The 16,352-nt window shown below is 32.7% G+C and overlaps 1 protein-coding gene across 1 annotated transcript in view; it reads left to right on the top strand.

Annotated features, from left to right (window-relative positions):
• LOC129965553 (dynein axonemal heavy chain 5-like) overlaps positions 1–16,352 on the top strand; it is a 272,814-nt gene that overhangs the window by 185,651 nt on the left and 70,811 nt on the right. The window contains exons 45-50 of the mRNA XM_056079546.1: positions 4–257; positions 3,197–3,387; positions 6,853–6,974; positions 7,077–7,245; positions 12,129–12,281; positions 14,735–14,961. Of these exons, the coding sequence (XP_055935521.1) occupies positions 4–257; positions 3,197–3,387; positions 6,853–6,974; positions 7,077–7,245; positions 12,129–12,281; positions 14,735–14,961 (1,116 nt within the window). The remainder of the gene's footprint in view (positions 1–3; positions 258–3,196; positions 3,388–6,852; positions 6,975–7,076; positions 7,246–12,128; positions 12,282–14,734; positions 14,962–16,352) is intronic.

Below are 16,352 nucleotides of genomic sequence, written 5' to 3'. Positions count from 1 at the left end.
CAGGGTTCTCTGGTGGACAATGAAGGCTTGATAGGCGTCCTCCAAGACACCAAAGCGACCACTCTCCAAGTCTCAACGAAGCTGGGCGTCGCAGCCACCACGCAGGCGAAAATCAACGAGGCCAGAGAAGAATTTCGGTCCGTCGCTGCCAGGGGTAGCATTCTCTATTTCCTCATTGTGGAAATGAGCGTCATCAACGATATGTACCAGACCTCCCTCAAGCAGTTCCTGGGATTATTTGACATCTCCATTGCGAGGTGGGTGCAATTCTTGCGTTAAAATAGATATTAATATAAGAGAATTTCAATTGTACTTTCCAAGTCAGTGAATGTACATGCATTTTTACTCACGTACGACTTTCACTCTAGAAACATTCTAGTATCTACCAATCTCTATGTGGATTTTCTTTCCATTTTGTTTATTCTAGGTCATTTGAACTTTCTGCAGGTTCTATTTCAGGTGTAAAGTTTTGTATATGGATATCTTTAAATTTCCAATATTCTACTCAAAGATCCTAATGATCATTTAAATTTTTTAAGGCTTCAGGGCATTATGGAGGTGCTAATTTTATAATGTTATTTCTACAGTGCCAAGTGGTCGATTAGGACTGTAAAACTGCACTTAATTTAGATGAATTTCAGTAGCACATTCCTAGTAATGAATAGGTCAAGAATTGATCATGCGTTTTTACTCACGTAAGACTGTCACTCAAGAGACTTTCATTTATTTGTCAATCTGAATGTGAATTTGCTTTCCATTTTATTTATTCTAGGTCATTTGAATTTTCTGCAGGGTAGACTTCGGGTGTAAAGTTTTGTCAATGAATATTTTCAGATTTTCGATATTCTACTCGAAGATCCTAATGAACATTTAAAGTCTTTTATCTGATATTAAAGCTTCAGGACATTATGGGCGTGTCAACTTCATAATGACACTTCCACAGTGGCAGGTCATCGATTAGGACTGCAGAAGTCCAACATCCATTGAAATGTTAATTTTTTAAAATTTCAAATCTGTTTGGTTATTTTCTAATATTTTTTGTTCGGTGAGTAACGAAAATATAAAGAACAAAAGAAAATAAAAAAAAATCATTCCACAAGGAGGGGATAAGTTCGGTTGCATGAGGACCGTCCTCAGAAAGTTTCAAAATTCGCACGATGCGCGAAAACGAAAGATTTCTCTCATTGAGGTTAGCGATAGTTGGGCTGATCTGGGTAGAGATCGAGCTTGGCACATGGCAAGCTATGTTATGCCTTTCTGTTGCTGTTTCTGTCCCATGCAACGTTTATCCTTTTTTTTTCCTTGATTCATTTTTCTTCGTTTTATCTAGCTAGTATCTATTTGATTCTGATTTCGCTTTCTTGTTGCACCGACGGAAAAAATCTTCTACTCTAATATGTAATATTCGTTTTCTTTTATTAGAAGACATTTACCCAAAAAGATATGCCGATAAATTTCTTAAATACATTTAAACGTCTTAGACATTTTATTTAAAAGTAAAACTGTTTTTATACAGGAAGTATAATAATCGTCCATAAATTCAAACTCCAGATTTTGACGAATCCACGTTACAGACTTCTCTAAGTTATAAAAACAGATTTTTGGTATTATGTCTGTGACCACAATAACTCAAATACGCTTTGAGGTGTCAATTTTTTTGTCGAAAATTTGTCGACTTCTATCAAATTTTGTGCGAAATCCATTCAAAGGAAGTTTATCTGTATGGTTTTTGGAGTAAAATTGACTACAAAACGCAAATAGCTAAGCCAATAAAAATTTGGTACGCAGGTTTACCATCCAAAATGTAAATATTTATCAAATTTTGAGCAAATCTGTCAAATTGTTGACCATCTATTGCTCTGTAATTTCGCATGCATTTAAATGCAATATCTCATGAACACATTGTCTTAAATCAATATAATTAGGCAGAATAAAATTCCAGCGAAACTATATTTTTGAGTCAATTTATGGTGTCAAGCGGCTGTAAATAAGTCGTCCAAAATACACATTCTCTCTATAGATTCAGTAAAAAGGCTAGATTCATACCAAAAGTCTATATTTCGTAACTATCATTCACCAATGTCATGCAAATTATTCGCGGGCTTAGACAAGGTGGATTTACAATTTTATATGGAATAAGGGAGATAAGACTTTTATAAGAAATATGCGAAAAAGTTATTCTTAAGCCACTCACGTTGGCTTAGGGATGACAGTTTAATTATCTGTTCTTTCGAAATATTTAAGAACTGCTCATTTCTGAATCGAGGAGGCTTTTCTGCTTTTCCAAAACTTCGTTTGTGTATCAAAGATGCAAATCCTTTTTTAACCCTTTAAAGGGCCATTTTTTTCTAGTCATATTATGTTAAAATATTTTTAGGCTTGAAATTAGAATAAGAAAAGGGATTCATTTAGCTAATTAGATAAATTTAATTTGATTAATTAATTAATTTGATTAATTAATAATTAAGTATCAAATCAAGACACATCATTTTGTGTGAGATAAAGAACTAAAGCATTTAAGTTTCTGTCTTTCTAAAAAAATTTGTCAGAAATGCCAACCTACATAAATTCATAAAGATTGATAAATTTGGTGGGAGGCATACTTCCCACGGCCCTAGACAGGGTTATCTGGCACATTTAGTTTATTATCATTTTCTCTAGAGAAATATAAAGATATTTTTATATGTACAGCTACCCCACCGGAGGGTGAGGAGCACCTCTGGAATGAGGGTGAGAAGCTTCCGGTATTTTGGTTTGTTTTCGCCAACCCGAGTGGGTACAAAAATGGTTGGGGTCGACTACCTCTTATCAATGACCGGACGTGTTGCCCATGGAACGGGTTGCACCGTGTTCGTGATGGCCCTTAAGCCTCAATCACAGCTCTCGCTTCAAGTAACTGCGGTCCTTTATTCAGATTTAATCCAAAAGCCTTAATTAGGTTGGACGGATTAGACAGTGTGGTTATATGTACAGCTAAAGGATTTTGGAAAAATTTACCTTAAAATAGTTTTTCGTTTACTGATAAATAAAGGTAATCCATATACTATTGAGTGATATAAATTTTTATAATAACCTACATTATAATAAACTACATTTTATAATAACCTACATTTATAACATTAGAAAAGCTCCATATTATTGTAAAATTTTGTAAATAACTTAAATCAACAAATAGCATGCGATTCATTTTCTGTAGATCGGACTTGGATCCGGATGTTAAGAAACGCATCCGCAACATCATCGAGTACCTGACTTACGAAGTGTACCGGTACGCAGTGAGAGGCTTCTACGAATGCCACAGATTCCTCTTCGTGTTGATGTTGGCGCTGAAACTGCAGCTTGAAAGTGGGTCCATCTCCTATAACGAGTTCTTCACCTTCGTCAAAGGTTTGTGTGCATTTTTTAGCTTTAGAATTTATTTTTAAAGTTTAGTACATGTTTCGTATTTGATTGTTTCGATGAGTCTAAAAATTATTTTATGCTATTTTGTATATTTGATCAAAAATTCTTTAAATTGTATCTGCAACGACAGGTGCAAATATTTGGTTAGAAATTTGGCATATAAAGAATCATTTTTTCACAATTCATTAATGATTTTTTATAAAATAAATATATGCAGTTATTTTTTAAATAATTTCCGTTTTTTTTTATTAAAGACATGATATCTAAGTAGCTAAGGAATATTGTAGGAATCACTTCTTAATTTGCCGGCGTCCTGGCCTAGGGGTAGCGCATCTTCCCCGTGATCTAGGCGTTTCGGGTTCGAGTCCTGATTCGGGCCTGGTTGTTCTCTTCCTTGTGTTCTCTCTGTGAGGTGCGTGAAGGAGTCCCCCTTATAAAAAGGGGTTGTGCAAGCGAGTGTTTTGTGCTATCTTCATTTGAGCAAGAAGTCAGACTTCTGCCCTCGGGTGCTCAGGGTTCTTTACTCTCAGAAGCTACTGCGCAAAAATTTGACTTAAAAATAGTCACACGACAAAAATAAATAAATAAAAAACACTTCTTAAATTTGGATGAAAGCAGCAGTCAGATGATGAGAACGACAACTGAGTCTGCAACTTCCTCATCAAACATCTTCCTCATGTCACATCAGATTGTTTGAATTACAATGTTAAATTTAGAGTGCACTGGGTATAAGAAATGGACCATAAGAGGCCAATATCGAACTTAGAAATTTCTGACTCCGAAATCGAGACTTTATTGCTAGGCTACGATATGTTCGATAGGACAGATTTTTTTTGAGAATCTGTCCTATCGAATATATATATATATATATATATATATATATATATATATATATATATATATATATATATATATATATATATATATATATATATATATATATGTATATATATATATATATGTATATATATGTAATAAACATTACAACATTATCATATTCCCGACTAACAATTTGAATTTTAGTTATTATTTTCACTGACAGTATATATATATATATTACTGTCAGTGAAAATAATAACTAAAATTCAAATTGTTAGTCGGGAATATGATAATGTTGTAATGTTTTATTCTCGGTGTAGTCTACCTTTATATTAAATTCTTCATATATACAGTGTGCATTGATATTGCTATAACGCTCTTAAGTATGAATACATTGAAAAAGCAGTTAAAGACTTTGTTTCAAAGCGTGCTTAATATTTTTAATTAATTAATATTCCAGAAAAAATACCAAAAATAAAATTCTGTAACTAAGATAAAGCTTTTTTTTTATAACTAAATAGGTTTAAAGATATTGTTTGTCCAAAAATATATTCCAAATTGGTTGAGAAAAATGTCATAATTTTGATTAATTTTTAATTTAATATAATTAAATTGTTGAAAACCTGCATCTTAATGATCACACACTACTTAAGAAGTAACTATATACCAAATGTAATTTATCTATTTTGTAGAGCGTTTTTAATTTTTTTTTTTATTCAGATATGTTGTAATTTAAAGATAATATGCATGTCTATGTTAAATATAAAATATTGTAAATCCAACACTTGTTTCGAATGTCATGAACAAAATATTTCGTCAGTAAAATTTCTTAATCACATAGCATATAATAGCCTGTCTGTATTTTGTTAGCAAATTATAAAGTTTTGATTAAAAAAAAATTTCAAAATAAAGCAAAGACCTTTAAATCTCTAGCTTATTAGCTAAAATAGCAATGAAGACAAAAAACTTATACGCACAAATTGATGAATCTCAAGTAGGCCTTTTATTCTTTTTATAGAGATCATTTTTAAAATTATTTCGTCCTTCCACGGGTGTGAAGCGGAAGTTTTCAGGTGTCGTCCTCGTCATCTGACCATGGTTCAAAATTACGAGGTCTGCCCCAAAATATTCCTACTGTTGCTATAAAACGGGACGTTAATATAACTAAACTAAACTAAACTTTACAATTATTAATTACTAGCCGCCTTTGGCGACCAGCTGGTTCGCCAATCTTAATGTTCGTTTAAATTTTAATAATGAAATAGGTTGAACCGGTGTTTAACCCCCTGCTTCGCCAAGTTGCGATAACGCGCCAAAGCTGGCAATCTTTATTATGCACTATAATTCAACATCTGCTCCTTTGCTTTTGAACATTTCGCAAGACCGTTGTTGGCGATTTTTAAAAATTTTGCCAAGCTCCGGTCGTACCATTAAATATTTTACGCAATTCCATCTTCAATAGATTCTTCAACAAAATATTTTAAAACTTCAAATTTTGATAGTCATATAATTCACTCATTATATTATAAAGGCCTTCAGTCATAGCGTGATATGTATCTCTCTAATTTTCTGTTACCCCTCGAAGAAATTATGCTTTAAATTAAAGTGTAAATGATTAATCTGCAATTAATATAATAATATTTTTTACTGAAACAAAGCATTTTTTTAATAATATGATTACTGATAATAGAGTCACTGAACGTTTAAACTTTATGTGCACTAAAAAATATCTTTCTTAATTTATAAAATATCTCAAGAATTTGTCAACAAAAATTTCTCAGATTCATCATGAACAGATCGATTCATTAACAATGTTTCATTTTAAATGCATCAAACACTAAGAAAATAAAATGAATCGTTTAAAATAATCGGTCAAAAATAGGTTTAAAAAAACTACTTAAAAAACGATGTACTTAAAACTATAAGCATATACAAAAAATATATAACTAACATAAATACAATTTACTTACAAAAGCATGCAACTAACCTAAAAATAATTTAAATCATCCGTTTGTTGCCATGTCAACAATCAGAACACAATGCGCATGCGTGAATTTTCTTCACCAGTTACGTTAACGCAAATACGTGAATTTTTCTACGCCAGTTGGGGTAACGCTATGCAGATTAGACATTTTTAATTTCCTTTATTCTGTGTTATTTTAATTCAAAAGTACTTCAGAATGAATCTGAAAAATGGATTCATTAACAATGTTTCATTTTAAATGCATAAAACATTAAGAAAATAAACAGAATCGTTTGAAATAATCCGCCGAAAAATGTTAACCCTAGCCTCATTACTGTTGGGAGAAAAAAAAACTGAAGCCTTACTCATTTGGCGGTGGAGAAAATGGAAGATTTTTTTGGCGGAAAAGTTGGCGGTGGGGAAAATGGAAGATTTTTTTGGCTGGAAAGTTAGCTTTTAATTAATAATTAAAATTTCAAAAAAAGGCACCCCAGGTGCACATTCCCGACCTCTAAGGTATACATGTACCAAATTTGATAGCTGTATGTCAAATGACCTGGCCTGTAGAGCGCCAACACACACACACACACACATTGAGCTTTATTATAAGTATATAGATTATTCAGAATTGAATGTTAATAAACGACATATTATGATTCTTTTTGAAGGTGGGGCCTCTTTGGATCTGAATTCTGTAAAACTCAAACCTTTCACTTGGATACCTGACGTCATATGGCTGAACATTGTGCAGCTCGGACGGCAGCCAGCGTTCAAGTCACTCGTTGACGAGGTGCTTCTTTCACAGAAATATTAAAAACTTTTAATGCTCATTTCTTAATTCAGCTTAAATATGAAAGACATTTAAAAAATTTGATTAAAAATTTCTTTTCAGATATGCACTCGTGAAGCCGAGTGGAAGACGTGGTTCGATTCCGAAGACCCCGAATCTAGCTCGTTTCCATGCGGTTACGATGCGAAACTGGATGCATTTAGCATTCTGCTTATGATCCGAACCTGGTATCCAGACCGAACTTTATCTCAAGCCAAAAAGTTCATTTCAGGTGATTATACTGTAGTAAAAATTAAGTCTAGTGAAGTTGGAATGAAAATTGGCGGAGAGTGAAAAATATATCCGAATAAAAAGAAATACCATTTTAAGTATGAAAATAATTACGAAAGGATTTACGGACATTTGCATTTTATTAAACTTGTGATGTCTTATCCATTTTAAAAATAAGTTAATGATGTTAAATAATCTTAATTATGTGTCAATGTGTTATGGGTAATTTTCATTTGAAATTAATTGATGATCAACTTCTCATTTTTACTTTCTTGTATACGAAGTAAGGAGAAGATATTGGAGACGTCAAAAAATTTGGAGTCAAGATTTCGACTAATCTCCACGTTTTAAACCTCCCTAAATTGGAAAAACACATTTTTGGAAAATGTCCGCCTGTCTGACTGTGATAAAGATAACTCAAAAACGCTATGAGTTAGAAAAATGAAATTTGATATATGGTTTTTATAACAAATTCGTAGATTTCTATCAAATTTTGGGCAAATACATTCAGAAGTCTGTTCAGTTCGTAAATTTCTATCAAATTTTGGACAAAATACAATCAGAAGATGCCTGTTCAGTTCGTAGATTTCTATGAAATTTTGGGCAAAATACATTCAAAAGAAGCCTGTTCAGTTCGTAGATTTCTATCAAATGTTGGACAAAATACATTCAGAAGATGCCTGTTCAGTTCGTAGATTTCTATCAAATTTTGGGCAAAATACATTCAAAAGAAGCCTGATCAGTTCGTAGATTTCTATCAAATTTTGGGCAAAATGCATTCAGAAGATGCCTGTTCAGTTCGTAGATTTCTATCAAATTTTGGGCAAAATACATTCAAAAGAAGCCTGATCAGTTCGTAGATTTCTATCAAATTTTGGGCAAAATGCATTCAGAAGATGCCTGTTCAGTTCGTAGATTTCTATCAAATTTTGGGCAAAATGCATTCAGAAGAAGCCTGTTCAGTTCGTAGATTTCTATCAAATGTTGGGCAAAATACATTCAGAAGAAGCCTGATCAGTTCGTAGATTTCTATCAAATGTTGGGCAAAACACATTCAGAAGAAGCCTGTTCAGTTCGTAGATTTCTATCAAATGTTGGGCAAAACACATTCAGAAGAAGCCTGTTCAGTTCGTAGATTTCTATCAAATGTTGGGCAAAATACATTCAGAAGAAGTCTATTCAGTTTGTAGATTTCTATCAAATGTTGGGCAAAATACATTCAGAAGAAGCCTGTTCAGTTCGTAGATTTCTATCAAATTTTGGGCAAAATACGTTCAGAAGAAGCCTGTTCAGTTGTCCGAATACATATTTTACATCTATAGTTTAGACACCTATCTAATTTTGAATCAAATCCAACAAAGGGTTGACCGTCTGTCGTCTGTTCTTTCAGAAATATGTGGATGCGAAAGCTCCAAAAATACAATGACTCAAATATATGAAATTTGGTACGGGATTTTGTAAACAACAAGTACAGGTTTGTGTCAAAACTTGGTTATAATTGGCTGGGAAAAACGCGTCTAAAACACAAATTCAATTTTCGGATACTATTAACCGCATGCCAGGAATTCATCGCCAAAAAAAAAGTGCAAAAGATAACACGATAGATTCAATACAAATTCTGAATTTACGCCAAAAGGTAACATATCATAATTACTGTACGCCAATGCCATGCAAGGCACTCTCTGGGATAATCTTTACAAGAAAGTGTGCGAGAAAGTTTTGGGGAGACCACTTCAGACAATTTCATAAATAACTGAAATTTTCATTAATAATTAAATTTTTTATTATGAGTATATATTAAAAGCTATATTTGTATCCTCAAAAATTATAATATTGATTAATTTAAAATTATAATATTGATTCGCGTCAGTATTACTCAAAGCATCTACATTTTATAGTGGGCCGGGATATCCTGGTTGGTAGGGCGTTGGATTCGCGTCCCTTGGGTTGCGAGCTTGAACTCGCCGGCCGAAGACTCTCCGTGTGTGTGGTGGCTGACGAACTTATAAATCTGTTGTTGTCACAACTTCCTCTATGTCGAGAGTAATACCACTGTGGGTACTGGATCAAGGGTGATCGTTCTCTGATTCAGGTCTAAATTACGATCTGTGGGTGAGTGAATGAAATGCGTGAATGAAGTCCGCCCGTAAAAAGGGTTGTGACGTGTATGTAGCTAAGTCGTACTCTTGGCCCTAGATGGAGCTACTGAAAAAACAAGAGACGCACCCTTGGCTTAAAATCACTGACTTCTAAATTCAGTGGGCTCGTCTATGACAAATGCTATTAGAAATAACATTTTATAGTAAAATGTGTTATTCTATTTTTGTGAACATTTTTTTAAAAAAAACTGAGCTGTCTCAGTGATAAATGTAAAATAATAATGATAATAATGTTTGATTAAATTGTAAGCAACTTAAATATTATTTATTATGTTAAAGTTTAAAGACTGGTACATTATCTGGAAATAACTGAATGCATGTTGAAAAACTGGTAATTTTTCTTAACTCTGGAGTGATCAAAACTGATCGAATTTCATTATTCAGATCTGGTCTTCTAAAATAGACATACATGATAGAAAATCATTGTGAGCTATAGAAGACTAACAAAGTTGATGCTCAGTTACTACTTGAACAGTAATTAATTTTAATTAAAGGTTTTTCAAAATTTTGATTGTATTTTTAATTAAAAATTGAATATTGCTGTTTTAATAATATCGGATTATATTATTGTATAATACTTGTTTTTACACCACTATAAAGTTAAAAAGTCATACATCTAACCCCCGACCCCGATCTAACCCCCGAAAATTACTGAATGACCGGACCACCGCAACAGCAACACTTACGGTAACTGTGGTTGAGTTCTAAGGGCCATAACCGGCCACGGTACAACCCTCCCCGAAGGAAGTACGTCCCTTCATCGAGGGAAGTAGCCAGACACCACTCACCTTTTCGTGTACTCTACAGGGTGGCGAGATCCAACCACCATGCCGGAAGCATCTCATCGTCATTTCGAGGTGCCCCCCTCGGGGGTTACTATAAAATTTAAAAAAGGGCTAAAAAATTAAAAAAATGTTGCTTTGAATTTTAGTACATTTTTAAACTTTGTATGCATATTTTACAAAAAAATTCATTGTTTTAGAAAGCAAAATTAATAATCCGGAGCATTGTGACGATAGACATTTTTCTTCACGATCGTTATTACTGATATAACAAAATTATTTGATAGCTAGGAATTCCTTTTTATTTTCTTGTATTCAAAATATGAAGAAAGTATCGTAATCCTCAAAAAAAATTCAAATTTGGGATTTTGATGAATCCCTTCGTTTCTGTCTTTTCTGTGCACATAAAAAACAATTTTGGCATTGTGTCTGTCTCTTTGTCCGTGAACACGATAATTCAAGAACATTTTAAAATAGATTGATGGAATTTGGAGGTTTGGATTTCAGATCAAATTTGAAGATTTCTGTCAAATCTGTCTTGCTTTTCAAGTTCAAATGAGTGTGATAGTAACAAAATGTTAAAAAACTTGATAGATAAAAATTGATATACAGATTTACCATCAAAAATGAAGACTCGTCAAATTTTGAACCATATCTGTCAAAAAAAAATCGACTGTCTGTAAGTCTGCTTTTTCGCATGCGTGTAAATGCTGTAACTCATAAAGGCAATGAAATAATATATCCAATTTGGAATGTGAAATTCGGTAATTTTGTGATTGATATTGTAGCTCCAAGCCCAATTTTGGTTTTAATTTCTCCGAACAAACGTATTCAAAATACATATTCTCCCCATCGATTCAATCAAAATGCTAAATTCTCGCCAAAGTTCTATATTTAGTAATTATTTTTTGCGAATATCAAAGAAGGAAGTCGTGGCTCTATCCGAAGTCTATAATTTTATGAGGAGAGAAAAAGATAAAATCTTCATTGGCGAGTACGCGAGAATGTTTTGGAGAGACCATTCAAGTTGGTATCAATTAAAAGGTGATTGAATTGGACCCTCAACATTATCATTCTACAATACTTTTTATTAGATAACCGAATATTTTCCCATTTTTTAAAAAAAAAACTGTTGTCATCAATAGTTTGAAGCTCAGACTTGATGTTTAATAAAATAAAATGTTCTTATAAAACAATCAACAGGAATGGTCCCTTCATTCATTCTCTAATAAAGGAGTTATCCCACAGAACGCCTTGAATGGCAATGGCACACAATTGTTATGAAATATTTACCTTTGACGTGAATTTAACATTCTTAGTGAATATATCGTGTCATCCTTGGCGAGTTATTTGGCGATTAACCCCTGGCATGCCGTTAATAGTATCCGAAAATCGAATTTGTGTTTTAGACGCGTTTTTTCCAACCAATTCAAACAAAAATTTGACGTAGAACTACAATTGTAATCGCAAAATCACATGCTAAATTTGATATATTTAAGCCATTGCGTCTTTCAGTTAACTTGTTTACATGTTTCTGAAAATACAGACTATCAGAAGATCAATCCCTTATTGCATTTGTTTAAAATTTAAAAAAAAAATATCTAGATTATAGATGTTAATTCTGCGCCTCAAATTTTATCCACCAAGCGTTCTTTGTTTTGTAATTATCGTGTTAGATATATTCGAACAGCCAGACTTCCTCTGAACGGATTTCGCTCAAAATTCAATAGAAATATACAAATTTGGTATAATGACCGTATACCAAATTTCATCCGTCAATTTCGAAGCATTTTTGAGTTATCTTTGTCACAGACATATGTACGAACATTTTCTAAAAATGTATTTTTCGAATTCAGGAAGTATTCTGTATGAGAAAGTAAAAGAACATTTCTTATCTGACTGCTAAATTTTGCAGGATTTGAATCTTTGACTTTGTTTCGCAGCGTCCCTGGGTTCAAGGTTCGTTGAAGGAGTCCTATTGGATTACGAGGACCTATGGTGGGAATCCGACAACAGAACACCCCTCATTTGTTTGTTATCCACAAGTGGCGATCCCAGCATGCAAGTGGAAATCTTAGCAAGGAAGAAAGATTTAGGTAAGATCCGGAAAAACATCAGTGCTTTCAAAAATAAAGATTTTAATATAGAAAACGCCATTTGTAATCATCATTTTGGGTTCAAGCCAAAGTGATCACTTCATCTAAATGATCAGTACATCCAAAATGTTTTAAAAATAATAGAGTCCGTAAAGACAGACCATACTGTTTCATTCGTGTTATTCATTAGTTTTAATTAGAAACAGAAAAATCGATACAATATGCTGAATTGAAAAACATGAATACATGTTTAATATTGTATACTTTCGTTAAAAGTTATCAAGATTATTGAAGTATCAAGAATTCGTTGGATAAATTCTGTCATATACAAAATTATGTCCAGTAAAAGATTCAAAACGATGCTGAAACGATCTGGCCTGCTGTAGTTTCTCATCTGACTTCTCTTTTTCGTCATTTCCTTCATGCCGTATGTTGTCATTTCTTCGCTTCCTTCGTGCATTTTAGTTGTGCAATTTCTTAACTGTCTTCCATTTCACGTCGATGTTGTACCAGACTTCATAATCTTTTCTCAAAATTCAACGAATTCAATTCTTCCTCTTGAGTGATTCTAATAAAGCCTATACGCCAAACCGCCTGGACATCGAAATGAAGCACTAGAAGCGAACTGTTAATCACTAGAACCGATGAATAGGATGCTCTATGCATTTAGATACGGAAGATTCTATAGTATGTCATCTAACCGCGGTTCAAAATGACGAGGTCCGTCCCAAAATAGCCCTAGTGTTGCTTTAAAGTGGGGCGTTCATATAACTAAACTAAACTTAAATATTCTATAGTCATTATTTTAATCGCAACAACCAACTGATCATTACACCCGTGCTCTCTGCAAACGGCGGCAAATGTAGTATGAAAATTAATTATGCGTTTTGATTTAGTTTTCTTGTGAAAAAAGCTCCTCTAAAATAAAGAAACTGCATTTTAAATAAAAAATGTTTATTGGTTAGTCACAATAACTTTAGATTGAAAAAAACTATGAATCAGTAGTTGAATTCCTTTAAAACTTCTGATTGCATTTTGTATTATTCCATCGACCAAGTAAGTTGGTTCAAATCCGTCCACATTTTCGCCACTCAATTTGCCAACCAAATCTTCCAGCTTCATGGTCGTATCCTTTGGTGACTTTTTTTATTTGGTTAAAATGGCTGTACATAAATATAAAATGGTCGATTGAATATCATGGAATTATCTCTACATTTTTTGAACCCTGAACTCTCTATATATTGTCATGATGCCAAAATGAAACAATATGAGAAACCAGATTTTTCTACCCATTTCGGAATTTTCTGGTGCATTCCAGAATTGCCTCGGGCTAGTGTGTTTATCTATTATTTTATTTTAGTTTTGAATTACATTATATTGTTATTGTGTGATTTTTTTATTAGTAATAATTCGCTTTCGTTTCAAAAGAGCTTAAACTTCTCTAAAAACTGTGCATTAAAATGCTGATTTAAAAAAAGTAGTTGGAACATTAGTTGTGTAGTTGGAACATCAATAATGTTCCGACAAATTATAATTTTAAATAGTATTATTCGCTAAAATAGAATGATTGAAACCTACAAATAGTGAAAAGATTACATTCACTGTTAAATTTTCAGAAAATTATAGTCTGTGTATTTTCTGTAGGCGGTTCAAGGTCACATTTTCAACATTGTTATTGGATGTCTGATACCAGTAACGCGGTAGAAAATGTAACCTTGAACCACCTACAGAAAATACACAGACTATAATCAAATTTATTGACTATTTTTTAATATTAAATGTATTTATATGAAATGGTTTTGATGACTTAAATTGGAACAAATTCTGAGTGTTTTTGAGCAATGAGTGTGGTATCCAAATTAATTCTGGCGTTTGGTCACAAAAGTAATGTAGAAAATAAAATACAAAACTTTCTAGTTATTAAAAAATAGTCAATAAATTTGATTATAGTCTGTGTATTTTCTGTAGGTGGTTCAAGGTCACATTTTCTACATTATTATTGGACGTCTGATATCAGTAACGCGGTAGAAAATGTAACCTTGAACCGCCTACAGAAAATACACAGACTATAATCAAATTTATCATGACTAATTTTTAATATGAAATGTTTTTATATGAAATGGTTTTGATGACTTAAATTGGAACAAATCCGGAATGTTTTTGAGCAATAAGTGTGCTTGCTATCCAAATTAATTCTGGCGTTTGGTCACAAAAGTAATGTAGAAAATAAAATACAACAAAACTTTCTAGTTATTAAAAAATAAATTTGAATAAATAAATCTTCAGCGAAAAGTAGCAAAAAATTTTTTTATTAATAATTTATATGGCTACAAAATTTTATTTTGCTTTTTGTCGTCAAATGATTTTTTCAAATGGAACTTTGGGATTTGAAGACTACAATAGAAAAAGTTAATAAAAGCTCTTATTACATAAATAATTTTTCTTTGCAACAGAATATAGTTCAGTGTCCATGGGACAAGGGCAGGAAGTCCCGGCCCGGAGGATGCTGACCAAGATGTGCCGGACAGGAGGATGGGTGATGCTACAGAACTTGCACCTCAGCCTAGATTTCTGCTACGAGGTCTTGGAAGCCTTGTCAGAAGAGAATGACATCCACGAGAGTTTCAGACTTTGGATAACCACAGAAGTGCATCACCAGTTCCCAATTAGTCTCTTACAAGTAGGTTGTTTCAGTCGCTTGCTTTTCGTGGGGTACTTGCAAGGAGTGATTCTTAGATATGCCTTCTAAGATAACTGACAAAAATTTAAAGACATGCATTGGGAACGAAATAGCTAATTTGAGGGAGATAAAATGCTTGTGCAACGGAAATTTTTAAAAAAGAAATTGGTCATAAGTAATTAATAAAGTCAGAGAAATCTAACGAAACAAACATTATAATGATTCGATTATTTTAATTAATTATTTCTCAATTATTTTATTTTACTTTTTTTTATTTCAAGAAATATTGACAAAAAGTCATTTATCTGTGCCTGTTGCCCTGTTATAACATTTTTTGTAAGGATTATTGATGAAAGGTTTTGATCAGTGTTCTGTGTTTCATAGCCATTCTGTATTTTTGTATTACTTTATTCATAGATAGATATATCTATGAATAAATAATGCAAAAATAAAAGGAACTAAATAAATAAAATTTATTATATAGTCTGTACATCAAAGTTGTGGAGTGTCGTCACATTTTAGTCAAAATCCAAGGAAGTCTGCTAAAGCAAAATAAAGGAAGGGAAATCTAAACATGGCTATGTGAACATCTTCATTACAAAATGCAATAAATTTGATGTAGTAATATTTGGCATATGATTTAGCCATAAAGACTGTCAGTCTTCCTGTCTGACAGTCTTATATAAGTCTTATATGTGATCAACATAGATACATATCAATTTGATAACACAAAAACCCGATGAGACAGAGAAATGACACATATCAAGAAATCTTAATTTCAAAATTGTGACTTTGTATCAAATTTTAGATCCAATCATCATCCATGCATTAAGAAAACAAATGCATAGACAATTATCTTCCATATAAGACGGAATTTTATACAAAATTCTCCATATTTTATAGGATTGGATTGGATGGTTAGTTTTAATGGCACAAGATCCAGAAAAGGCTATACTGCGTCATGCATGTGGTCAATAAGAAAACTAAAATTCCATAATTTGTAAGTATACCAGTAACCGTTGGGAAGAAACATCAGATATCAGGCATTATAGGTTCATAATGGACATTCGAAGCTGTGTCCAAACTAAAATAAAAATCAAGATCACTTTAGCGAAAATCACTGCTACTTCAAGAAAACAAAGCTTCCAATAACAAATGACAGTGTAGTTATTAGAATTTTACAGAACATATTGTGACTTTCGTATATCATGCATTTAAAGTTCCGCCAAAAGAAGAAATCCCTTAATACAGCGATCGTTGTTGTCCAAGGAACAATTCCGTCCAGCCCATTCTAAAGTGAACCATAAATAGCTTGGAGATGATATCTGGTATTCCCCTGAGTTGGAATCACTTTCAAAAACCTGGGAATATACATAAATATATCAACAATT

The sequence above is a fragment of the Argiope bruennichi genome, chromosome 4, assembly GCF_947563725.1.
Source record: "Argiope bruennichi chromosome 4, qqArgBrue1.1, whole genome shotgun sequence".
NCBI classification, from domain to species: Eukaryota; Metazoa; Arthropoda; class Arachnida; order Araneae; family Araneidae; genus Argiope; species Argiope bruennichi.
This window is presented reverse-complemented; position numbering and strand designations above follow the sequence as displayed.